The following is a 26976-nucleotide window of genomic DNA, read 5'->3' as shown; positions in this document are numbered from 1 at the left end:
CTTTCTCTCTCTACCTACCCAGACTAGTAATAAAAAGCAATTGGCAGGTATTTTTTTCCTTGTCCTCAGGGACTTTGGATGATTTCCAAAAAGAGGGGAGCTTCCCAGGTGGCTCAGTAGTAAAGAATCCACCTACCAATGCAGAAGACACAGGAGACTCAGGTTCAAAAACCTGGGTTGGGAAGATCCCCCAGAGGAGGATATGGCAACCCACTTCAGTATTCGTGGCTGGAAAATTCCATGGACAGAGGAGCCTGGCAGCCTACAGTCCATGAGGTTCTAAAGAGTCAGACACAGTAGAAAGACTGAGCATACATCCAGGCCAAAAAGAGACAGACAATATGAATTTTAAGCTACTGCCATCATCTAAGTATAGTAGTTTTCCTCTTTTACCCAAGAATTTAGTTCTAAATCTGTAAGAATCAGTGGCCTCTTTTACCCAAGAATTTAGTTCCAAATCTGAAAGGATTAGCAGCCAGCCATGAAGAAGTATTACAGGGATAAATTGTGTTGAATTCAGAGTTAGGAGTTGATACTTGCACATCATGACTACAGGTGGTTCAGTGCAGTTCAGTCACTCAATCGTGTCCGACTCTGAGACCCCATGGACTGCAGCACGCCAGGCCTCCCTGTCCATCACTGACTCCCAGAGTTTACTCAAATTCATGTCCATTGATCACTAATGCCAACACTTTTTTTTAATGCCATCCAACCAACTCATCCTCTGCCATCCTCTTCTCCTACTGCCTTCAATCTTTCCCAACATCAGGGTCTTTTCAAATGAGTCAGCACTTCGCATCAAGTGGCCAAAGTACTACAGTTTCAGCTTCAGCATCAGTCCTTCCAATGAACATTCAGGATTGATTTCCTTTAGGATGGACTGGTTGGATCTCCTTGCAGTCCAAGGGACTCTCAAGAGTCTTCTCCAACACCACAGTTCAAAAACACCAATTCTTCAGTGATCAGCTCTCTTTATAGTCCAACTCTTACATATATACATGACTACTAGCCTTACTAGACGGACCTTTGTTGGCAAATTAATGTCTCCATTTTTAATATGCTATCTAGGTTGGTCATAACTTTCCTTCCAAGGAGTAAGCGTCTGTTAATTTCATGGCTGCAGTCACAATCTGCAGTGATTTTGGAGCCCCAAAAAATAAAGTATGACACTGTTTCCACTGCTTCCCCGTCTATTTCCCATGAAGTGATGGGACCGGATGCCATGATCTTAGTTTTCTGAATGTTGAGCTTTAAGCCAACTTTTTCACTCTCCACTTTCACTTTCATCAAGAGGTTCTTTAGTTCTTCTTCATGTTCTGCCATAAGAGTGGTGTCATCTGTGTAAATGAGGTAATTAATATTTCTCCCGGCAATCTTGATTCCAGCTTGTGCTTCTTCCAGCCCAGCACTTCACATGATGTACTCTGCATATAAGTTAAATAAGTAGGGTGACAATATACAGCCTTGACATACTCCTTTTCCTATTTGGAAGCAGTCTGTTGTTCCATGTCCAGTTCTAACTGTTGCTTCCTGACCTGCATACAGGTTTCTCAAGAGGCAGGTCAGGCAGTCTGGTATTCCCATCTCTTTCAGAATTTTCCAAAGTTTATTGTGATCCACAGTCAAAGGCTTTGGCATAGTCACTAAAGCAGAAATAAATGTTTTTCTGGAACTCTCTTGCTTTTCCAGTGATCTAGTGGATGTTGGTAATTTGATCTCTGGTTCCTCTGCCTTTTCTAAGACCAGCTTTAACATCTGGTAGTTCATGGTTCACGTATTGTTAAAGCCTGGCTTGGAGAATTTTGAGCATTACTTTGCTAGTGTGTGAGATGAGTGCAATTGTGTGGTAGTCTGAGCACTCTTGGGCATTGCCTTTCTTTGGGATTGGAATGAAAACGGACCTTTTCCAGTCCTGTGGCCACTGCTGAGTTTTCCAAATTTGCTGGCTTATTGAGTGCAGCACTTTCACAGCAACATCTGTCAGGATTTGAAATAGCTCAACTGGAATTCCATCACCCCCACTAGCTTTGTTGGTAGTGATGCTTGCTTTCTAAGCCCACTTGACTTCACATTCCAGGATATCTGCCTCTAGGTGAGTGATCACACCATTGTGATTATCTGGGTCACGAAGATCTTTTTTGTATAGTTCTTCTGTGTATTCTTGCCACTTCTTCTTAATATCTTCTGCTTGTGTTAGGTCCATACCATTTCTGTCCTTTATGGAGCCCATCTTTGCATGAAATGTTCCCTTGGTATCTCTAATATTCTTGAAGAGATCTCTAGTCTTTCCCATTGTGTTCTTTTCCTCTATTTCTTTTCATTGATCGCTGAGGAAGGCTTTCTTATCTCTCCCTGCTATTCTTTGGAATTCTGCATTCACAACCCTTACCATCTAGTGGGAAGACAAATACAATGGTATTTTATATTTGTTAATTATATTTGACAATAGTCAAATATATTCATTAAATCAGAGGTCCCTCTGCCCTTGTCCCTTCAATGATGTCCCTATCTTTTTCCTCTCCATGAATTGACCTAGAACATTCTTTGTTCAGATGATTCACTCTATGTAAATGAAAAGAAAGCAAAGGACATACCTAGCCTCTTAGAAGATGTGATATGTGGATAATCAGCCTGGTTTTACCAGGTGGTTTGTGAAATCAGAAATCTTTCCTTTGTTACTGTTAATGCACAGGGCCAGCACAAAACATCTATGGTAATATCAGTTGATTGAAACAGAATATTCATACAACATCATATTACTGAAACTCACATTATGAAGTGTCACTACCAAAACTTCAGTCCAAGATAAATGCCATTCTGAACCCAAAAAAACATTTAGAGAATCATTCACAGTAAAGTTCAGAGTGGCTATAACCAAGTCAGAGACATCCAGCAGTAGAGAAGAAAAGGCCTTGATTGTGTTGTTCAGGGTGCATTGTGAGCCTCTTTTCTCCTCCTACGGATGCTGACATTTAAAGCCACAGTTCTTCATCTTGGGATGCACATGGTGGCTGGAAATCCTGCATGTGGGACTGGTTGCCCACGTCATGGCCTACCTCTTCACCATCATCAACGGTCTGCAGGGTTTCTTCATCTTCCTGATGCACTGCCTCCTCAGCCAGCAGGTACCACTATCTAACTCCACCCCAGGACTCGCCCAATCCTCACTCCTCTCTGTGAGCTGATCCAGAGCATGATTTGCTGCTACAGGTGCAAAAGCAATACAAGATAAGGTTCAAAGGGATCAAGAAAACCAAAGCTGAATCTGAGGAGTACACACTCTCCAGCAGGGCTATCTCAGAACCCTCTAAACACAGTGAGGTAAGATCATGCACTGTCCCCCAGAGCACTTCACTCACTGATCAATTGAGCAGCACATGTCTATCACACTGGACAATTGGGTATAAAGTAGGTGATACCCTATTGTGACTCACAGTGGTTTATATCTAGGCTCACTCAGGACATTTCTCTGTCATGGAAAAATGTCTTCCTCTACTTCTGCTCATTGTGTTTCTATGCTCATCTTAACTCTTGTACATAACTATCTTCTTATTCTCCACCTGGGTTGAGCACCCTTTTCTGTAACATGCTGCATGGACTTTTTCATGCACAAAATATGTTAAAAAAAAAAAAAAAAAAGGTCCTATGTTAGGCTCAACTTAAACAGGAACTCTGGATCTGAAGCAGAGATGCACAAGCAATCCAGAGGCACTCATGTCAACCACGGTACCCCTCTATATGTCTATGTTTCTGCCAAATCCCTTCAGTTGTGTCTGACTCTTTGCAACCCTATGGACCATAGCCCATCAGGCTTCTCTTTCCATGGGATTCTCCAGTCATGTATACTGGAGTAGGTTGCCATGTCCTCCTCCAGGGAATCTTCCTGACCCAGATATCAAATGCTTGTCTCTGGCATCTGCCTGCATTGGTAGGTGAGTTCTTTACCACTAACACCACCTCTATACAGAAAACAGTAAATATGTGGTTTATATAGTCATAAAAGTAAGGTGACATAAGCATTACATTAGACTGGAGAATTTCCTTCAGATTATGTAGTCATTCCTGGGATTTGCAACACACACAAACAATGCAAAACAGGATGATAATCACAGGGTGCATGGGAGAGATCCTGGCAAGGTGAATCTTACCAAGCAATTTTATTTTTGTGTTTACACAAACAGTTGTCATATTTTTTGTTTATATATTCTTCATATCAACACTTGAAGGTAAGGTAAGTATTATTATGTTTCCCTTTGATAGGTGAAAAAACTGAGACCATGGGGTCTATATAAATTGTGCAAGGACTTTAGCCCATCCTTGCTCCCAATATTGTTACTCTCTTGATAGTGTTCATTGATGCACAGAAGTTTTAATTTTTAAGAAGTGAAGTTTCTCTACTTTTTGTTCACTTCTCCTTTGGCTGTTCTATCTTAAAAACAATGACCTACCACAAGACCACAAAAATTTACACTTACATTTCTTCCAAGACTGTAGTAGCTTTAGTAACTACATATAGGTATATCTATTTGGAATTAACTTTTTATTGGTATGAGTTTCATAAATTTTTGTGAGGTCCACCTTCAGCATATGGATATACAGTTGTCCCATCTTCACTTATTGAAAAGATTACTCTTTCCCCAGGGACTTGTACTGACATCCTTGTTAAAATAAGTTACCATCAATAAGTTTTTATGCCTGCATTCTTGGCTCTTCCACTCATCTATCTTGAGTCATGTTGTTTTGTAGTACATTTTACTTTGGAGAATTGACTCTACCAATTTGTTCTTGTCAAGATTTTTCAACTATTTTGGATCCCATGAAGTCCCATGTAAATTCAAAGATATGCCTGTCAATTTATGATAAAAAATAACTGAGATATTGATAAGGACTGTATTGAATCTACAGGTCAATTTGGTGGAATGCTGCCATATTAACTGCATTATCTTCTGATCCATGAACATGGGATGTTTATCTATTGCTTTGAGTCTTCCCTGGCTTCTTTTGATGATCTTTTATAATTTTTAGTATGAAAGTCTACTACTTTCTAACAAGGTATTATTTTTCACACATTCCTTCTCAGAATTGGATTAACCAGTAACCACAAATTTGCTGTCTTGGATGATGAGGAAAATTCTGAACTGTCATCTTTGAGGGGAAAAAAAAAGATACCTCTTCATGTTTTTTACAAGTAACTCTTCATGGAACCATTATGGAAGAAAGCATGAAGGGAATGTCTGATATTCAGATTGCTGGAGAATTTTAGTTTTCTGCTCCACATAGTATGCTCACTTCACTCCCAGCATAGTCAAGGAGTCACGACCCAATTCCCCAGTTTCCTTGGATTAAATCACCTGCTTCAATCTTTTTTCCTATAAAGTGCTTCTAATTGAAGATATATGACAAGGAAATTGAGCTTCAGAAGTCTATCTTAAAATGCAGGAAGAGAGGAAATAAGGTCAAACCCTACATGGAGGGTAAACAACTAATATGGTTCCCAAGATTTTTCTGGATTATGTCCTAAAAAAAACTTGAGTCACACGCAACCTAGGGCAGTTGGTCTCCATACATGCATGCTTCAACTTCACTCTCCATTTCTAAAGATTACTAACATTTTCATTAGAAAAATATATTTTACTACTCATCATGCACTGCACTAAATTAAGAGAGATTAGGATTCTAATTTCACAGAGCTTAAATGATAAATAAAATGCTTTATCAGAGTAAAATTGGAACCCTGTGATTCATACATCTTTAAGCTGAGCTGGATAAAAAATATATATTGTTACTGCACAGTTTTGTTTTATTTACTTATATAACATATTATTACATATATAACAAATTATTTCTTTCTCAGAATGTTACCTAAGCAAGATCTAAACCAAAAGATTTCACTTACAATAAATGCCCTACAAACAGCCCCTTTTGTATCTCTTTAAACCAAATGGAAAATGACTGGAAATGATCATAATATACTAAATTTAAAATGCCCTTCAGTTGCTGTTGTTTGTCACTAAGTCATGTTCAACTCTGTGGACTGCCCACCAGGTTCTTCTGTCCATGGGATTTCCCAGGCAAGAATACTGGAGGAGAGGAGCCAAGATGGCAGAGGAGTAGGATGGGGAGAACACTGTGCCTAGCTTTGGAAGCACAGAGGGCAACATAACAGGGAGAAAAAATAAATAAACAATTAAAACTCACAGATTGCGAGCCCTACAGTAACTCCCCCAGCAGAGAAGCAGCGCAGATGCCTGCACACGCCATTAGCAAGCAGGGGCTGGGCAGGGAGGCGCGGCGCGGGCTGCATTGCTTAGAGTAAGAACCTGGCCTGAATACCCTGAGTGCTATCTGAGCAAAATAATTTGGGCTAGCAAACCAGACTGTGGCATATCTACCACGCAAAAAGCCAGCCCTAACCTAAGACACCGCCAGGCCCGCGCACGGAACAAAGGACTGAACAGAGATAGCCGGCTGCAGACCTTCCCCCTCTGGTGACAGGCAGCCAGAGCCGGAAGGGGGCAATCGCAGCCCCAGAGAGACATTATCTATAAAACTGTAAGCAGGCTTCTTTGCTAACTAAAACTTATTGGGGGTCTGGACGGTCAACATCTGCCTGAGAAGGTGCGCCAGTTGTACACCCAGATAACCGAGTGGCAGGGAGGCAATAAGTCGCAGCAATGGCGCTCGCCAAACACCTCATCACCTGAGCTGCTCGGACCTGGGAAGAGCACAAAACGCAGGCCCAACTGAGTCTGAGCCTCTGAGGACTACCCGAGTGCCTGAACCTGAGTGGCTTGGACCTGGGAGGTGCATGCAGCCCAGGGCCAGCCTCGGATGGTTCCCTGCGGAACAACCTAGAGCCCGAGCAGTGTGGGCAGGGAGGCTACATGAGCCGTGAGCAGGGGCAGACCCAGTGTGGCTGAGGCACTGCGAACACATGCCAGTGTTATTTGTTTGCAGCATCCCTCCCTCCCTCCCCACAGCGCGACTGAACAAGTGAGCCTAAAAAAAAAAAAGTGTCCTCCACCGTCCCCTTTGTTTCAGGGCGGAAACCAGACACTAAGAGACCAGCAAACAGAAGAAGCTATAACAGAGGGAACCGCCTTGGAAGCTACAGGCAATAGATTAAAACCCTGTGGTTTCTACCAACTACATAGGAAGGGGCCTATAGACCTTGAGAAATATAAGTCAGACCAAGGAACTAGCCAAAAATGAACTGAACCCACAATACTCACAACAAAACCAGAGAAAGTCCTAGATATATTTTTACTATTTTTACGATCATTCTTTCTTTCTTTTTTTTTTAATTTTTTAAAAAAATTTTAAGTCCTCTATTGTTCCTTTAATTTTCACTTTTATAACCTATTACTTTGCAAAAAAAAAAAAAAAAAAGAAGACCCAATGTTTTTTCTTCAGCAAACTTCATATATATATTTTTTATAATTTTTTGACCTTGTTTTTTTCTTCTTCTTCTTTTCTTTAACATTGTATTTTTGAAATTCCAAACTCTACTCTAGATTTTTAATCTTAGCTTTTTGGTACATGTTATCAATTTTGTACCTATAGTTTTTTTTATAATTTCTGTGACTTTTTTTTTTCTCTGTTTCTTTCTCTTCTTCTTTTATATAACATTGTATATCTGAAATTCCAAACTCTACTCTAGATTTTTAATTTATGCTTTTTGGTATTTGATATCAATTTTGTACCTGTATTTTCTTTATAATTTTTGCAACATTGTTTGTTTTTGTTTGTTTGTTTATTTCTCTCTTTGTTTTTCTTCTTCTTTTTTTTAACATTGTATTTTTGAAATTCCAAACTATACTCTAGATTTTTAATTTTGCTTTTTGGTATTAGTTATCAATTTTGTACCTATATTTTCTTTATAATTTTTGTGACATTGTTTGCTTTTGTTTGTTCATTTTTTCTATCTTTCTTTCCTTCTTCTTTTCTTTAACATCGTATTTTTGAAATTCCAAACTCTACTCTAGATTTTTAATTTTTGCTTTTATGTATTTATTACCAATTTTGTACCTTTAAGAACCCTATCTTCAGTACCCATTTTTCACTAGGGAGCGAGATTACTGGCTTGACTGCTCTCTCTCCCTTTGGACTCTCCTTTTTCTCCACCAGGTCGCCTGTGTCTCCTCCCTAACCCCTCTCTACTCTACCCAACTCTGTGTATTTCTGTGTGCTCCAGACGGTGGAGAACACTTAGGGAACTGATTACTGGCTGGATCTGTCTCCCTCCTTTTCATTCCCCCCTTTTATCCTTCTGGCCACCTCTGTCTCCTTCCTCCTTCTTCTCTTCTCTGTATAACTCCGTGAACATCTCTGAGCAGTCCAGTTGTGGAGTGCACATAAGGAAGTGATTACTAGCTAGCCCACTCTCTCCACTATTGATTCCACCTCATCTCATTCGGGTCACGTCTAACTCCCTCCTCCCTCTTCTCTTCTCCATGTAACGCTGTGAACCTCTCTGGGTGACCCTCATGGTAGAGAAACTTTTCGTCTTTAACATAGATGTTTTATCAATGGTGCTGTATAGAAGGAGAAGTTTTGAAACCACTGTAAAAATAAGACCAATAACTGGAAGCAGGAGCCTTAAGTCCAAACCCTGACTCCAGGGAACTCCTGACTCCAAGGAACATTAATTGACAGGAGCTCATCAAACGCCTCCATACCGACACTGAAACCAAGCACCACACAAGGGCCAACAAGTTCCAGGGCAAGACATACCAAGCAAATTCTCCAGCAACAAAGGAACACAGCCCTGAGCTTCAAGATACAGGCTGCCCAAAGTCACCTCAAAACCATAGACATCTCATAGCTCATTACTATACACTTCATTGCACTCCAGAGAGAAGAAATCCAGCTCCACCCACCAGAACACCGACACAAGCTTCCCTAACCAAGAAACCTTGACAAGCCACATGTACAAACCAACACACAGTGAGGAAACGCCACAATAAAGAGAGCACCACAAACTGCCAGAATACAGAAAGGACACCCAAACTCAGCAATTTAAACAAGATGAAGAGACAGAGGAATACCCAGCAGATAAAGGAACAGGATAAATGCCCACCAAACCAAACCAAAGAGGAAGAGATAAGGAATCTACCTGATAAAGAATTCCGAATAATGATAGTGAAATTGATCCAAAATCTTGAAATCAAAATGGAATCAGAGATAAATAGCCTGGAGACAAGGATTGAGAAGATGCAAGAAAGGTTTAATAAGGACCTAGAAGAAATAAAAAAGAGTCAATATATAATGAATAATGCAATAAATGAAATAAAAACACTCTGGAGGCAACAAATGGTAGAATAACAGAGGCAGAAGATAGGATTAGTGAATTAGAAGATAGAACGGTAGAAATAAATGAATCAGAGAGGATAAAAGAAAAACAAATTAAAAGAAATGAGGACAATCTCAGAGACCTCCAGGACAATATTAAATGCTACAACATTCGAATCATAGGGGTCCCAGAAGAAGACAAAAAGAAAGACCATGAGAAAATACTTGAGGAGATAATAGTTGAAAACGTCCCTAAAATGGGGAAGGAAATAATCACCCAAGTCCAAGAAACCCAGAGAGTCCCAAACAGGATAAACCCAAGGCGAAACACCCCAAGACACATAGTAATCAAATTAACAAAGATCAAACACAAAGAACAAATATTAAAAGCAGCAAGGGAAAAACAACAAATAACACACAAGGGAATACCCATAATGATAACAGCTCATCTTTCAATAGAAACTCTTCAAGCCAGGAGGGAATGGCAAGACATACTTAAAATGATGAAAGAAAATAACCTACAACCCAGGTTATTGTACCCAGCAAGGATCTCATTCAAATATGAAGGAGAAATCAAAAGCTTTTCAGATAAGCAAAAGCTGAGAGAATTCAGCACCACCAAACCAGCTCTCCAACAAATACTAAAGGATATTCTCTAGACAGGAGACACAAAAACGGTGTATAAATTTGAACCCAAAACAATAAAGTAAATGGCAATGGGATCATACTTATCAATAATTACCTTAAACATAAATGGGTTGAATGCCCCAACCAAAAGACAAAGACTGGCTGAATGGATACAAAAACAAGACCCCTACATATGTTGTCTACAAGAGACCCACCTCAAAACAGGGGACACATACAGACTGAAAGTGAAGGGCTGGAAAAAGATTTTCCATGCAAATAGGGACCAAAAGAAAGCAGGAGTAGCAATACTCATATCAGATAAAATAGACTTTAAAACAAAGGCTGTGAAAAGAGACAAAGAAGGTCACTACATAATGATCAAAGGATCAATCCAAGAAGAAGATATAACAATTATAAATATATATGCACCCAACACAGGAGCGCCGCAGTATGTAAGACAAATGCTAACAAGTATGAAAGGAGAAATTAACAATAACACAATAAAGGTGGGAGACTTTAATACCCACCCACACCTATGGATAGATCAACTAAACAGAAAATTAACAAGGAAACACAAACTTTAAACGATACAATAGACCAGTTAGACCTAACTGATATCTATAGGACATTTCATCCCAAAACAATGAATTTCACCTTTTTCTCAACTGCACATGGACCCTTCTCCAGGATAGATCACATCCTGGGCCATAAATCTAGCCTTGGTAAATTCAAAAAATTAGAAATCATTCCAAACATCTTTTCTGACCACAATGCAGTAAGATTAGATCTCAATTACAGGAGAAAAACTATTAAAAATTCCAACATATGGAGGCTGAACAACACGCTGCTGAATAACCAATAAATCACAGAAGACATCAAAAAAGAAATCAAAATATGCATAGAAACGAATGAAAAGAAAAACACAACAAGCCAAAACCTGTGGGACACTGTAACAGCAGTCCTAAGGGGGAAGTTCATAGCAATACAGGCACACCTCAAGAAACAAGAAAAAAATCAAATAAATAACCTAACCCTACACCTAAAGCAACTAGAAAAGGAAGAAATGAAGAACCCCAGGGTTAGTAGAAGGAAAGAAATCTTAAAATTAGAGCAGAAATAAATGCAAAAGAAACAAAAGAGACCATAGCAAAAATCAACAGAGCCAAAAGCTGGTTCTTTGAAAGGATAAATAAAATTGACAAACCATTAGCCAGACTCATCAAGAAACAAAGGGAGAAAAATCAAATCAATAAAATTAGATGTGAAAATGGAGAGATCACAACAGACAACACAGAAATACAAAGGATCATAAGAGACTACTATCAACAAGTATATGCCAATAAAATGGACAACGTGGAAGAAATGGACAAATTCTTAGAAAAGTACAACTTTCCAAAACTGAACCAGGAAGAAATAGAAAATCTTAACAGACCCATCACAAGCACGGAAATTGAAACTGTAATCAGAAATATTCCAGCAAACAAAAGCCTAGGTCCAGACGGCTTCACAGCTGAATTCTACCAAAAATTTAGAGAAGAGCTAACACCTATCCTGCTCAAACTCTTCCAGAAAATTGCAGAGGAAGGTAAACTTCAAAACTCATTGTATGAGGCCACCATCACCCTAATACCAAAACCTAACAAAGATCCCACAAAAAAAGAAAACTACAGGCCAATATCACTGATGAACATAGATGCAAAAATCCTTAACAAAATTCTAGCAATCAGAATCCAACAACACATTAAAAAGATCATACACCATGACCAAGTGGGCTTTATCCCAGGGATGCAAGGATTCTTCAATATCCGCAAATCAATCAATGTAATACACCACATTAACAAGTTGAAAAATAAAAACCATATGATTATCTCAATAGATGCAGAGAAACCCTTTGACAAAATTCAACATCCATTTATGATCAAAACTCTCCAGAAAGCAGGAATAGAAGGAACATACCTCAACATAATAAAAGCTATACATGGCAAACCCACAGCAAACATTATCCTCAATGGTGAAAAATTGAAAGCATTTCCCTTAAAGTCAGGAACAAGACAAGGGTGCCCACTTTCACCATTACTATTCAACATAGTTTTGGAAGTTTTGGCCACAGCAATCAGAGCAGAAAAAGAAATAGAAGGAATCCAAATTGGAAAAGAAGAAGTAAAACTCTCACTATTTGCAGATGACATGATCCTCTACACAGAAAACCCTAAAGACTCCACCAGAAAATTACTAGAACTAATCAATGACTATAGTAAAGTTGCAGGATATAAAATCAACACACAGAAATCCCTTGCATTCCTATACACTAATAATGAGAAAATAGAAAGAGAAATTAAGGAAACAATTCCATTCGCCATTGCAACGAAAAGAATAAAATACTTAGGAATATATCTACCTAAAGAAACTAAAGACCTATATAGAAAACTATAAAACACTGGTGAAAGAAATCAAAGAGGACACTAATAGATGGAGAAATATACCATGTTGATGGATTGGAAGAATCAATATTGTGAAAATGAGTATACTACCCAAAGCAATCTATAGATTCAATGCAATCCCTATCAAGCTACCAACAGTATTCTTCACAGAGCTAGAACAAATAATTTCACAATTTGTATGGAAATACAAAAAACCTCTAATAGCCAAAGCGATCTTGAGAAAGAAGAATGGAACTGGAGGAATCAACCTACCTGACTTCAGGCTGTACTACAAAGCCACAGTTATCAAGACAGTATGGTACTGGCACAAAGACAGAAATATAGATCAATGGAACAAAATAGAAAGCCCAGAGATAAATCCACACACATATGGACACCTTATCTTTGACAAAGGAGGCAAGAATATACAATGGATTAAAGACAATCTCTTTAACAAGTGGTGCTGGGAAATCTGGTCAACCACTTGTAAAAGAATGAAACTAGAGCACTTTCTAACACCATACACAAAAACAAACTCAAAATGGATTAAAGATCTAAACGTAAGACCAGAAACTATACAACTCCTAGAGGAGAACATAGGCAAAACACTCTCTGACATACATCACAGCAGGATCCTCTATGACCCACTGCCAGAATATTGGAAATGAAAGCAAAAATAAACAAATGGGACATAATTAAACTTAAAAGCTTCTGCACATCAAAGGAAACTCTTAGCAAGGTGAAAAGACAGCCTTCAGAATGGGAGAAAATAATAGCAAATGAAGCAACTGACAAACAACTAATCTCAAAAATATACAAGCAACTCCTACAGCTCAACTCCAGAAAAATAAATGACCCAATCAAACAATGGGCCAAAGAACTAAATAGACATGTCTCCAAAGAAGACATACAGATGGCTAACAAACACATGAAAAGATGCTCAACATCACTCATTACCAGAGAAATGCAAATCAAAACCACTATGAGGTACCATTTCACACCAGTCAGAATGCCTGCGATCCAAAAGTCTACAAGTAATAAACGCTGGAAGGGTGTGGAGAAAAGGGAACCCTCTAACACTGTTGGTGGGAATGCAAACTAGTACAGCCACTATGGAGAACAGTGTGGAGATTCCTTAAAAACTGGAAATAGAACTGCCTTATGATCCAGCAATCCCACTGCTGGGCATACACACAGAGGAAACCAGAAGGGAAAGAGACACGTGTACCCCAATGTTCATCGCAGCACTGTTTATAATAGCCAGGACATGGAAACAACCTAGATGTCCATCAGCAGATGAATGGATAAGAAAGCTGTGGTACATATACACAATGAAGTATTACTCAGCCATTAAAAAGAATACATTTGAACCAGTTCTAATGAGGTGGATGAAACTGGAGCCTATTATACAGAGTGAAGTAAGCCAGAAAGAAAAACACCAATACAGTATACTAACTCATATATATGGAATTTAGAAAGATGGTAACAATAACCCTGTGTACGAGACAGCAAAAGAGACACTGATGTATAGAACAGTCTTATGGACTCTGTGGGAGAGGGAGAGGGTGGGATGATTTGGGAGAATGGCATTGAAACATGTATAATATCATGTATGAAAAGAGTTGCCAGTCCAGGTTCGATGCACGATACTGGATGCTTGGGGCTAGTGCACTGGGACGACCCAGAGGGATGGTATGGGGAAGGAGGAGGGAGGAGGGTTCAGGATGGGGAACACATGTATACCTGTGGCGGATTCATTTTTATATTTGGCAAAACTAATACAATTTTGTAAAGTTTAAAAATAAAATAAAATTTAAAAAAAAAAAAAAAAAGAATACTGGAGTGGGTTGCCATTTTCTTTTCTTGGGGATCTTCTCATCCCAGGGATCAAACCCATATCTCCTGCACTGGTAGGCAGATTCTTTATCACTGAGTTATCTGGGAAGCCTCATCAATGGGTATATGTTGTTCAGTTGATATGTCATGTCTGACTATTTGCGACGCCATTGACTGCAGCACACCTCACCATCTTCTGGAGTCAGAAGATGTCCCTCACCATCCTGTCCTTCACCATCTCCTGGAGTTTGCCCAAGTTCATATCCATTGAATCGGTGATGCCATCCAACTGTCTCATCCTCTGTTTTCCTCTGCTCCATCTGCCGTCAATCTTTCCCAGCATCAGGGTCTCTTCCAATGAGTCAGCTCTTCACATCAGGTGACTAAAGTGTTGGAGCTTCACCTTCAGCATCAGTCCCTTCACCATCAGCATTCAGGGTTGATTTCCTTTAGGACTGACTGGTTTGATCTCCTTGCTTTCCAAGGGACTCTCAAGAATCTTCTCCAGCACTATGGTTTGAAAGCATTAATTCTTTGGCACTCTGCCTTCTTTGTTGTCCAGTTCTCACATTGGTACATTACTACTGGAAAGACCATAGCCTTGACTATACACGCCTTTGATGGCAGAGTGATGTCTTTGTTTTCAACACACTGTCTAGGTTTGTCATAGCTTTCCTGCCAAGTAGCAGTCATCTTCTAATTTTATGGCTGCAGTCACTATCCACAGTGATTTTAGAGCCTATAAGGAGGAAATATGTCACTGCTTCCACCTTTTCCCCTTATATTTTCCATGAAGGGATAGGACCATATGCCGTGATCTTAGTTTTTTAATATTAAATTTTAAGCCAGCTTTTTCACTCTCCTCCTTCACCCTCATCAAGAGACTCTTTAGTTCCTCTTTGCTTTCTGTCATTAGAGTGGGTATTATCCACATATCTGAGGTTGTTGCTATTGAGAGAGTCATTTCCTAGGCAGGTTGATAAGAAGCCTAGGGGTCCCCAAGAAAAGAGGGGTCTGGAATTCTCAAGGAGGAAGAAAGAACAAACTTTTTTTTTCCTTCTCTACATTCCTTAGGATTATGTAACAATAATGTATCCTGACTGAGGACAGTCTCTAGATTAAACCTTCTGGCTAATTCTGTTATCTTAGAATGTAAATTATGGGAGTAGGTCTGGTGAGGTCTTTACAACCTCCAGACATTCTTTGGATTCATTGGAGAGTATATAACTTCATTGCTAACACTAGCAAGGGTGTACTTTTTCTGCCCCCTTCTGATGCCTATGTCAGAAGCTTTCTCTATCTCCTTTATACTTTAATAAAACTTTATTACACAAAAGCTCTGAGTGATCAAACCTCGTCTCTGGCCCCAGGTTGAATTCTTCTCCTCCGGGGGCCAAGAATCCCGGTGTCTTCGCATGATTCAACAACACCCTTTCACTATTTCTCCCCGAGAACTTAATTCCAGCTTGTAACTCATCCAGCCTGGCATATAGCATGATGTGCTCTGTGTATAAGTGAAGTAAACAGAGTGACCATAAACAGCCTTATAAAGTGTCACAATCCTTTCTCAATCCTGAACCAGTCAATTGTTCCATACAGGGTTCTAACAGTTGCTTCTGGACCCATATTCAGGTTTCTCCAGAAACAGTAAGATGGTCCAGTATTCCCATCTCTTGAAGAGTTTTCCAGTTTGTTACAATCCACACAGTCAGAGGCATAGTCCATGAAATAGAGGTAGATGTTTTTTAGGAATTTCCTTGCTTTCTCTATGATCCAGCAAATGTTGGTAATTTGATCTCTGGTCACTCTGCCTTTTCTAAACCCAACTCAAACATATGGAAATTCTCAGTTCATGTCATGCTGAAGCCTAGCTTGGAGGATAGATATTAGTAAAATACCAGCCAATAAATATAGAAGATATGACAGAACTAGATCATGATAACTTTTCAGTAGTAAATGCCCACTAAATGCACTGGGGGGAATTTTGTTGAAAGACAGGTCAATCACACAAAATTTCCCAAGAGATTACTGATTAATTAGGAGGAACAAAGTGTTTTTTTTTTTAATAATGTTAGATCAGACAGCCACCAAATGAACTAATGATCAATCTCAACATTAAAAGTATCAGTGTGACATTGAATATTTCCAGATAAGACATGAATTTAAAGCATCTCATTTGTGATAAATAAAGGATTGTGACAAATACATCTGTCCTAAAGCTAATCCAGCCTTTAACCCCAAGGTTTGGCAAACTACAATTTTCAGGAAAAATCTGGAAATAAACTGCCTGCTTTTGTAAATAAACTCTTATTGGGTCCTAATCACACCATTCACTGGTTCACTGCCCATAGCTGCTTTCAGGTTACAATATCAAGTTGAGTGCTTGTGAAAGAGAATGCAAGACCACAAAGCCAAAAATATTTATCTTCTGGCTCATTCTAGAAAAAGCTTACAGGAACCTATTCTTTGAGACCGAGTTTTCAGTACACTTGAAATACAGGGGTAAAGCACACAAATTAAATGACATCATGAGGAAACAATCAGACAATTACAGAACATAGGAAACTCTTCTAATGTCAGTATCCTTGCAAAAAGTTCATAAGGTTATTCTAGATCAAAGTGAGAAAAGTGATATGACAATCAAATTCAATGTCAATTTTAGTAGGATTCTGGTTTGGATATATGCTATAAAAATATTTTGGAGACAGTTGGGATAATTTGAGTATGCATCAGATATTTAAAGTTACTTATGAAACTATTGATTTTCTTGGGTGAAATAATAGTATTATAATTATGTAGAGCATATTCTATAAATTCTTCAATGTTTGATGAAGATGTATTAAAGAATAAAGTGTTGCAATGTCTCCACTGAAAATCAAGTATCAGCAGGAAAATATACATATGTGTATATGTATTGTGAAATATTTTATAATGTGGCACTATGTTAAAAACTGTGGTTTCAAGGTATAGCCTATACAAGATTTTAGTGTGTCATTGTACCAAATTTTCTCTGTTTAAAATTATAAATAAGATCCATCATAAAAATAAACAAATTTATAATCAGTTATTAATTCCTTAAAAACATGCATACTCATGAATTTTTAGGTAGACAAAAAATGTCTTTTTTAATAGAAAACTAACTTAGTAAATAGATACCTTATAAATATAGGAATTGGTATGGCTATGTGGTGATGATTTAAAGTTTAAAACCTAGAAATAAAATAAAATTATTAAAATATAGAAGAAAATAGAGAATACTTAGATTTCTGGCTAGAAAATAGAAAATGGAAACAGGTAACACCAAACTAGTAATGAGAAATATTCATAGAAACTACAAAGTCATGCCTTTCCTTGAACCCAGAGAGAGCTGATATACAACAAAGAAGCCTAAACTCTAAGAAAAGATTATCCACAAATATACCATCAGGAACACTGGCTCACACATGCAGTGCACACACACACAAATGATATGACTGTTACAGAAATGATTGAGAGGATTCATCAAAATTTTCTCTTTTTTTAATTTTATTTTTTAACTTTACAATATTGTATTGGTTTTGCCATATATCAACATGCATCTGCCACAGGTATACACGTGTTCCCCATCCTGAATCCTCCAAAATTTTCTTAATTAAAGAAAGTGCTCTCAGCTTTTCACTGTTGAGTATGATGCTAACTGTGGGTTTGTCTTATATGGCCTTTTTCACAAAACTAAAACAGAAAAAATTTAATTTGTATGAAATAGCAAAAGCAATCTTGAGAAAGAAAACAGAACTAGAGGGATGAGGGTCCCTAAAATCAGATTATACTAAAAATCTACAGTTATTCAAAGCAGTATGCTACTAGCACAAAAACAGAAATATACACCAATGGAACAGGATAAAGTCCAGAAACAAACACATACACCTGTGGTTATGTACTCTATGACAAAGAAGGCAAAAATATACAATGGAGAAGAGACAGTCTCTTCATTAAATGGTGCTGAGAAACTGGACAGCCACATTTAAAAAAAATAAAATTAGAACACTCTCAAATACCATGCAGAAAACTAAACTCAAATGGTTTAAACACCTAAATTTAAGGCCAAATAATATAAGACTCTTAGAGGAAAACACAGGCAGAACACTCCTTGACATAAATTGTAGCAATATCTTTTTTGATGCCTGGTGGTCCACTGGTTAATGCTGGAGAAGGGGGTTCAATCCCTGGTCGGGGAACTATGATTTCACATGCTGGGGGCAACTGAGCCCACATGCAACTACTGAGCCCACATTGCAATGAAATATCCCACATGATGCAATAAAGATCCCACATCCCACCACAATTTATAAGATCTGACATAGCCTAATAAACAGACAAATAAACATTTTTCAAAAGAAAGACCATCTCAGAACTGGAGAAAATATTTTCCAAAGAAGCAAACAACAAGGCATCAATCTCCAAAATATTCAAACAGCTTGTGCAGCTCAATACTAAAATAAAAGAAAAACAAAAATGGGCAGAAGATGTACATAGATATTTCTCCAAAGAAGGTATGCGTAGGTGTGTGCTCAGTCACTTCAGTCATGTGGGATTCTTTGCACCCCCATGGACTGCAGCCCACCAGCTTCCTCTACCCATGGAATTCTCCAGGCAAGAATATTGCAATGGAATGCCCTCCTCCAGGGGATCTTCCCAAATCAGGGAGTGAACCTGGGTCTCCTGCATTGCATTCTTTTCCCACTGAGCCACCTGGGAAGCCTACCCAAATACACCACATCAGACCAGATCAGTCGCTCAGTCGTGTCCAACTCTCTGTGACCCCATGAATCCCAGCACGCCAGGCCTTCCTGTCCATCACCAACTCCCGGAGTTCACTGAGACCCACGTCCATCGAGTCAGTGATGCCATCCAGCCATCTCATCCTCTGTCATCCCCTTCTCCTGCCCCCAATCCCTCCCAGCATCAGAGTCTTTTCCAATGAGTCAACTCTTTGCATGAGGTGGCCAAAGTACTGGAGTTTCAGCCTTAGCATCATTCCTTCCAAAGAAATCCCAGGGCTGATCTCCTTCAGAATGGACTGGTTGGATCTCTTTGCAGTCCAAGGGACTCTCAAGAGTCTTCTCCAACACCACAGTTCAAAAGCATCAATTCTTCGGTGCTCAGCCTTCTTCACAGTCCAACTCTCACATCCATACATGACCACAGGAAAAACCATAGCCTTGACTAGACAAACCTTTGTTGGCAAAGTAATGTCTCTGCTTTTGAATATGCTATCTAGGTTGGTCATAACTTTCCTTCCAAGGAGTAAGCATCTTTTAATTTCATGCCTGCAGTCACCATCTGTAGAGATGGCCAAAAAGGATATGAATGATGCTCAGCATCACTAATTATTAGAGACATGCAAATCAAAACTGTAAAGAAGTAGCACCTCACACTGGTCAGGATGGCCATCACCAAAATTCTACAAACAACAAGTGCTGGAGAGGATGTGGGGAAAAGGGACCCCTCCTACATGTTGGTGGGAATGTAAACTGGTACAGCCACTATGGACAACAGTATGGAGATTTTGGGGTGTCAGTGGCACTAAGGAGCAGCACAGAAGCACTTCATCAGGGGAATGGAGGCCAAGGGAAGAGTGAAGGGAATAGGACACCGGTGTTGTCATGTCCAAGAGATGGAGCATGAAGAGCTCAAGGTTTAGAACTAGAGGACACCGGTGATCACTGCCTTTCCACATAGATGGGAAAGGGTCATATGAGGACACAATGAGAACAGGGCCAGGTACAAGCCCAGAGAGGGCTTGCTTTCATCAGAAACCAACCCTTCCAGCACTTGATCTTGGACATCCAGCCCCAGAATTGTGAGAAAATAAATTTCAGCTCTTTGAGACACTCATTCTATATTTTGTTGTGGTAGCTCTAGCAGAACTGATCATCATAGCCACATAGAAAACAGTAAAAGTTTAAAAATGCAAACAAATAAAATTATCATAATTCCATCACACAGACTTCCAGAAAATTTGAGGGATATATTTTTCTTATCTTTAAAAACATATCAGGAATATTTTCTTTCATCATCAAATATGAATCTCAGACTCTGTTGAGCTTTGTTGAAGAATAAAATCCTTAGTTTTAGACCTGCCAAGGTTTAGGGATGCTGGGGTGGCATGAGGGAAATCTTTGTGGTGATGGAATATTGACGGATCTTGATTGCAGTGACAGTTGCAGGAATCTACATATGTGATAAAATGACATGGAATTACACACACACATCGTACCAATGTCAGTTTCTTCATTTAAATATTGGACTACCATTATATTAAAATGTAATCTTTGTGGGGAAATGACTGAAGATTACACAAGACTGCTTGGTACTGTTTTGCAACTTCCTCTTAATCTATACTTCAAAATAAAACTTAAAAATAAAAAAGTCTGAGTTCTCTGAGCTTTCAGTACTGCTCTCCTCCCCTGGGAGGATTCTTGGCTTCTTTTTTTTTTTTCCCCGCCCCCAACATGACCCCCGAACACCAGTCTTCACTTCCACCCCAAGCGAAGAAACCAAAGAAAGCGAGGCTGACTCCTGCCTCCAGGCCAGACGAGGCATGTGCTTCTTCAACTTTGCTGAAGGAAGAAAAAGAATAGCAAGAAGCAATTGAATATATTGATGAAGTGCAAAATAAGATAGACTTAATGAACAAACCAGTGAGGAGACTTTGAAAGTAGAATAGAAATATAACAAACTTCACCAACCATTTTTTCAAAAGAGGTCAGAATTGATGGCAAAAATCCCAAAATTTGGGGTAGGAATATTTGATAACCATCCACAAGTGCCTGCACAGCTTGGGGAGGAGGATGAAGAGGCACTACATTATTTGACAAGAGTCAAAGTGACAGAATTTGAAAACATTAAGTCAGGTTTCAGAATAGATTTTTACTTTGATGAACACCCTTACTTTGAAAACAAAATTCTCTCCAACGAATTTCATCTGAATGAGAGTGGTGACCCATCTTCAAATCCACTGAAATCAAATGGAAATCTGAAAAGGATTTGATGAAACAATCAGGTCAAACACAGAATAAAGCCAGCAGGAAGAGACAGCATCAGGAACCAGAAAGCTTCTTCATCTGCTTTACTGATCATTCTGATGCAGGTGCAGATGAGTTAGGAGAGGTCATCAAAGATGATATTTGACAAATCTATTACAGTACTACTTGGTTCCTGACATGGATGATGAGGAAAGGGAAGGAGAAGAAGACAACGATGATGAAGAGGATGAAGGATTGGAAGATACTGATGAAGAAGGGAATGAGAATGAAGGTGAAGAAGATGAGGGGGAGGAAGGAGAGGAAGATGAAGAAGATAGATGACTAATGAAAGGAACAATGATGGATTCCAACCTTTATTTATTTTCTCCAGTCCCTGGGAGCAAGTAGCAGTCTTTTTTTTTTTTTTTTTTCCCCCTCTCTCCTCTTGTCCTCAGTCGCCCTGCTTTTGCAGTCTCTTTTCCCTTTATACCATGGTTCAAAACTTATTTGGGGGGTGGGGGGGTGGGGAATACCTTGAGCAGAATTCAGTGATACTAGAAGAATACTAGATTCTTCAGTAAAGAATCTCTACCCATTTCTGTTCCAAATTCATTTTTATCCCTTCCTGTCTCAACAAAAATTTTACGGAATCAACACCACCATGCTCTGTGGGGAAAAAAGAAAAACCTTCTGCTCCCTTAGCTCTGCTGGAAACTGGAGGGTGCTAGGCCCCTGTGTAGTAGTGCATAAAATTCTAGCTTTTTTTCCTCTCTTCTCTGTATATTGGGCTCAGAGAGTACACTATGTCTCTATATGAATATGGACAGTTAACATTTACCAACATGTATCTGTCTACTTTCTCTTGTTTAAAAAAGGAAAAAATACTTTAAAAATGGGGTTTATAGAAGGTTAGCAAAGGGTGGGTTTCAGATGTTTGGATGGGTTAAGTGGGCATTTTGACAACATGGCTTCTCCTTTGGCATGTTTAATTGTGATGTTTAATGGAAATTCTTGCAGTTTAAGATGACATTTTAAAATAAAATTCTCTCCTAATGATGACTTGAGCCCTGCCGCTTGCTGGGAGAATCAGCAGAACCTGTAGGATCTTATTTGCAATCAAAATTCTCTATTGTAATTTTGCTCCTGTTTATTCTTAAACTTTTCTTTTTGTTTCACTGGAAAGGAAAGATAAAGCTCAGTTTTAAACGTTAAAAGTGTACAAGTTGCTTAGTTACAATAAAACTAAATGTGTACACAAAAATATTTTTAATCTGCTAATATATAGCAAATAAATAATTCTATTCACTCTGAACCAAGGTCCTCATACATGCAAAAAGACCAGTAAAATGAGTCTTCATGTTTGATATAGGAGGTCTTCATATATCAAAACAATATAAAAACCACTTTTGAAGAGTCTTGCAGTACAAATACCAGTAATACTATGCAAATGCTTAGAAATTTCAGAGAAGTAATCATCAGGCAAAACAGGAGGAAGAAACATCCAGACCAGTGATTTCCTGTTAAGTAATGAAAAGCAGCATGCATGTGCGCTAAGTCGCTTCAGTCATCTCCAACTCTTTGTGACCCTATGGGCCATAGCCTGCCAGGCTCCTCTGTCCACAGGATTCTCCAGGCAAGAATACTGGAGTGGATCACCATGCCCTCCTCCAGGGGATCTTCCCAACACAGCTATCAAACCCATGTCTCTTCAGTCTCCTGCTTTGGCAGGTAGATTCTTTACCACTAGCGCCACCTGGATGAGCCCCATGAAAAGCAGAAGTCACACTGGAAGCCAGAAGTCCCTCCCCCACACACAGAGAAAGATAAGACATCTTCTGTGGCTGGGCTTTCTGCTCTCTGCACCATGAGAAACAAGTATCTAAGTTTGCTTCCAGGTAAGTAGAATTATAACAGTGGAGTTAGACAACTAAAGCTGTCTGAGACTCTATCCAGTTTGAGAATTTCCTCTGTTCTTTACTTTTAAAAGCTTTTGTTTTATTTCTGGTTTTCCCACTATCTTTACAAAAGAAAGCAGGGAAGGAAATTTAAGAAGGGTATTAACTCAATTACGTTAAGTTCTCAAAGGAGAAGGTTGGTGAAACTTTTAATTAGTTGGTTAATTTATATTTTTGGTTGTGCTGGGTCTTACTATTGTATGTGGGCTTTCTCTGTTTGCCGTGCATGGGGGCTCCTCTTGGTTGCAGTGCAAGGGCTTCTCATTTTTTTGGCAACTCCCTCTTTTATTTTTTTAATATAAATTTATTTATATTAATTGGGGGCTAATTAGTTTACAATATTATAGTGGTTTTGCCATACACTGACATGAATCTGGCATGGGTGTACATGTGTTCCACATCCTGAACACGCCTCCCACCTCCCTCCCCATCCCATCCCTCTGGGTCATCCCAGTGCACCAGCCCCGAGCACCTTGTCTCATGCGTTGAACCTGGACTGGCGATCCATTTCACATATGATAATATACATGTTTCAAGGCCATTCTCGCAAATCATCCCACCCTCAACCTCTCCCACAGAGTCCAAAAGACTGCTCTATACATCTGTGTCCTCTTCTTCTGTCTCGCATACCGGGTTATCGCTACCACCTTTCTAAATTCCATTTATATGCATTAGTATATTGTATTGGTGTTTTTCTTTCTGGCTTACTTCACTCTGTATAATAGGCTCCAGTTTCAACCACCTCATTAGAACTGATTCAAATGTATTCTTTTTAATGGCTGAGTAATACTCCATTGTGTATGTGTACCACAGTTTTCTTATCCATTCGTCTGCTGATGAACATCTAGTTTGCTTCCTTACCCTGGTTATTATAAACAGTGCTGTGATGAACATTGTGGTACATGTGTCTCTTTCAATTCTGGTTTCCTCGGTGTGTGTGCCCAACAGTGGGATTGCTGGGTCATATGGCAGTTCTATTTCTAGTTTTTTAAGGAATCTACACTGTTCTCCATACTAGCTGTATTAGTCTGGATTCCCACCAACAGTGTAAGAGGGTTCCCTTTTCTCTGCTCCCTCTCCAGCATTTATTGCTCATAGACTTTTGGATAGCAGCCATTCTGACTGGCATGAAATGGTACCTCATTGTGGTTTTGATTTGCATTTCTCTGATAATGAGTGATGTTGAGCATCTTCTCATGTGTTTGTTAGTCATCTGTATGTCTTCTTTGGAGAGATGTCTGTTTAGTTCTTTGGCCCATTTTTTGATTGGGTCATTTATTTTTCTGGAATTCAGCTGTAGGAGTTGCTAGTATATTTCTGAGATTAATTCTTTGTCCTGCAGAAGCTTTTAATTTTAATTAGGCCTCATTTGTTTATTTTTGCTTTTATTTCCAATATTCTGGGAGGTGGGTCATAGAGGATCCTGCTGTGATGTATGTCAGAGAGTGTTTTGCCTATGTTCTCCTCTAGGAGTTGTATAGTTTCTGGTCTTACATTCATATCTTTAATCCATTTTGAGTTTATTTTTGTGTATGGTGTTAGATAGTGTTCTAGTTTCATTCTTTTACAAGTGGTTGACCAGTTTTCCTAGCACCACTTGTTAAAGAGATTGTCTTTTCTCCATTGTATATTCTTGCCTCCTTTGTCAAAGATAAGGTGTCCATATGTGTGGATTTATCTCTGGGCTTTCTATTTTGTTCCATTGATCTATATTTCTGTCTTTGTGCCAGTACCATTCTGTCCTGATGACTGTGGCTTTGAAGTCAGGCAAGTTGATTCCTCCAGTTCCATTCTTCTTTCTCAAGATAGCTTTGGCTGTTCGAGGTTTTTTCTATTTCCGTACAAATTGTGAAATCATTTGTTCTAGTTCTCTGAAAAATACTGTTGGTAGCTTGATAGGGATTGCATAGAATCTATAGATTGCTTTGGGTAATATACTCATTTTCACTATATTGATTCTTCTGATCCATTAACATGGTCTATTTCTCCATCTCTTTATATCCTATTTTATTTCTTTCACCAGTGTTTTATAGTTTTCTATATATAGATCTTTTATTTGTTTAGATAGATATATGCCTAAGTATTTAATTCTTTTTGTTGCAATGGTGAATGGAATTGTTTCCTTAATTTCTCTTTCTGTTTTCTCATTGTTAGTGTATAGGAATGCAAGGGATTTCTGTGTGTTAGTTTTGTATCCTGAAACTTTACTATATTCATTGATTAGCTCTAGTAATTTTCTGGTGGAGTCTTTAGGGTTCTCTATGTAGAGGATCATGTCATCTGCAAACAGTGCGAGTTTTACTTCTTCTTTTCCAATTTGGATTCCTTCTATTTCTTTTTCTGCTCTGATTGCTGTGGTCAAAACTATCAAAACTATGTTGAATAGTAGTGGTGAGAGTGGGCACCCTTGTTGTTTTCCTGACTTTAGGGGAAATGCTTTCAATTTTTCACCATTGAGGATAATGTTTGGTGTGGGTTTGTCATATATAGCTTTTATTATGTTGAGGTATGTTCCTTCTATTCCTGCTTTCTGGAGAGTTTTTATCATAAATGGATGTTGAATTTTGTCAAAGGCTTTCTCTGCATCTATTGAGAAAATCATATGATTTTTATCTTACAATTAGTTAATGTGGTGTATTACATTCAATGATTTGCAGATATTGAAGAATCCTTGTATCCCTGGGATAAAGCCCACTTGGTCATGATGTATGATCTTTTTCATATGTTGTTGGATTCTGATTGCTAGAATTTTGTTAAGGATTTTTGCATCTATGTTCATCAGTGATATTGGCCTGTAGTTTTCTTTTTTGTGGCATCTTTGTCAAGTTTTGGTATTAGGGTGATGGTGGCCTCATAGAATGAGTTTGGAAGTGTACCTTCCCCTGCAATTTTCTGGAAGAGTTTGAGTAGGATAGGTGTTCAGTTCAGTTCAGTTCAGTCGCTCAGTCATGTCCGACTGTGATCCCATGAATTGCAGCAAGCCAGGCAGGCCTCCCTGTCCATCACCAGTGCCTGGAGTTCACTCAAACTCACGTCCATCGAGTCGGTAATGCCATCCAGCTATCTCATCCTCTGTCGTCCCCTTCTCTTCTTGCCCCCAATCCCTCCCAGCATCAGGGTCTTTTCCAATGAGTCAATTCTTTGCATGAAGTGGCCAAAGTATTTGAGTTTCAGCTTTAGCAGCAGTCCTTCCAACGAACACCCAGGACTGATCTCCTTTAAAATGGACTGGTTGGATCTCCTTGCAGTCCAAGGGACTCTCAAGAGTCTTCTCCAAAACCACAGTTCAAAAGCATCAATTCTTCGGTGCTCAGCCTTCTTCACAGTCCAATTCTCACATCCATGCATGACCACTGGAAAAACCATAGCCTTGACTAGATGGACCTTTGTTGGCAAAGTAATGTCTCTGCATTTTAATATGCTATCTAGGTTGGTCATGAATTTCCTTCCAAGGAGTAAGCGTCTTTTAATTTCAAGGCTGCAATCACCATTAGCAGTGATTTTGGAGCCCAAAAACATAAAGTCTGATACTGTTTCCTCTGTTTCCCCATCCATTTCCATGAAGTGATGGGACCAGATGCCATGATCTTCGTTTTCTGAATGTTGAGCTTTAAGCCAACTCTTTCACTCCTCTTTCACTTTCATCAAGAGGCTTTTTAGTTCCTCTTCACTTTATCCCTTCTCTAAATTTTTGGTAGAATTCAACTGTGAAGCCGTCTGGTCCTGGGCTTTTGTTTGCTGGAAGATTTCTGATTACAGTTTCAATTTCCGTGCCTGTGGTGCATCTGTTAAGATTTTTCTATTTCTTTGTGTTTCAGTTTTGGAAAGTTGTGCTTTTCT

At 38.9% G+C, this 26976-nt stretch overlaps 1 protein-coding gene and 1 pseudogene across 4 annotated transcripts in view; both read left to right on the top strand.

Annotated features, from left to right (window-relative positions):
* Nucleotides 1-20668: 20668 nt before the first annotated feature.
* Nucleotides 20669-21603, top strand: LOC123335171 (annotated as a pseudogene).
* A 1201-nt stretch (nucleotides 21604-22804) lies between these two features.
* The window catches only part of ADGRE2 (adhesion G protein-coupled receptor E2), a 65022-nt gene continuing 60850 nt past the window's right edge, over nucleotides 22805-26976 (top strand). The window contains exon 1 of one of the 4 annotated variants that reach the window (XM_045166737.1): nucleotides 22805-23076. In XM_045166737.1, the coding sequence (XP_045022672.1) occupies nucleotides 23046-23076 (31 nt within the window). In that variant the 5' untranslated portion in view covers nucleotides 22805-23045. The remainder of the gene's footprint in view (nucleotides 23077-26976) is intronic. The other 3 variants (XM_044948236.2, XM_044948235.2, XM_044948237.2) reach the window with 3 other exon arrangements.

The sequence above is a fragment of the Bubalus bubalis genome, chromosome 9 (genome assembly GCF_019923935.1).
Source record: "Bubalus bubalis isolate 160015118507 breed Murrah chromosome 9, NDDB_SH_1, whole genome shotgun sequence".
NCBI classification, from domain to species: domain Eukaryota; kingdom Metazoa; phylum Chordata; class Mammalia; order Artiodactyla; family Bovidae; genus Bubalus; species Bubalus bubalis.
This window is presented reverse-complemented; position numbering and strand designations above follow the sequence as displayed.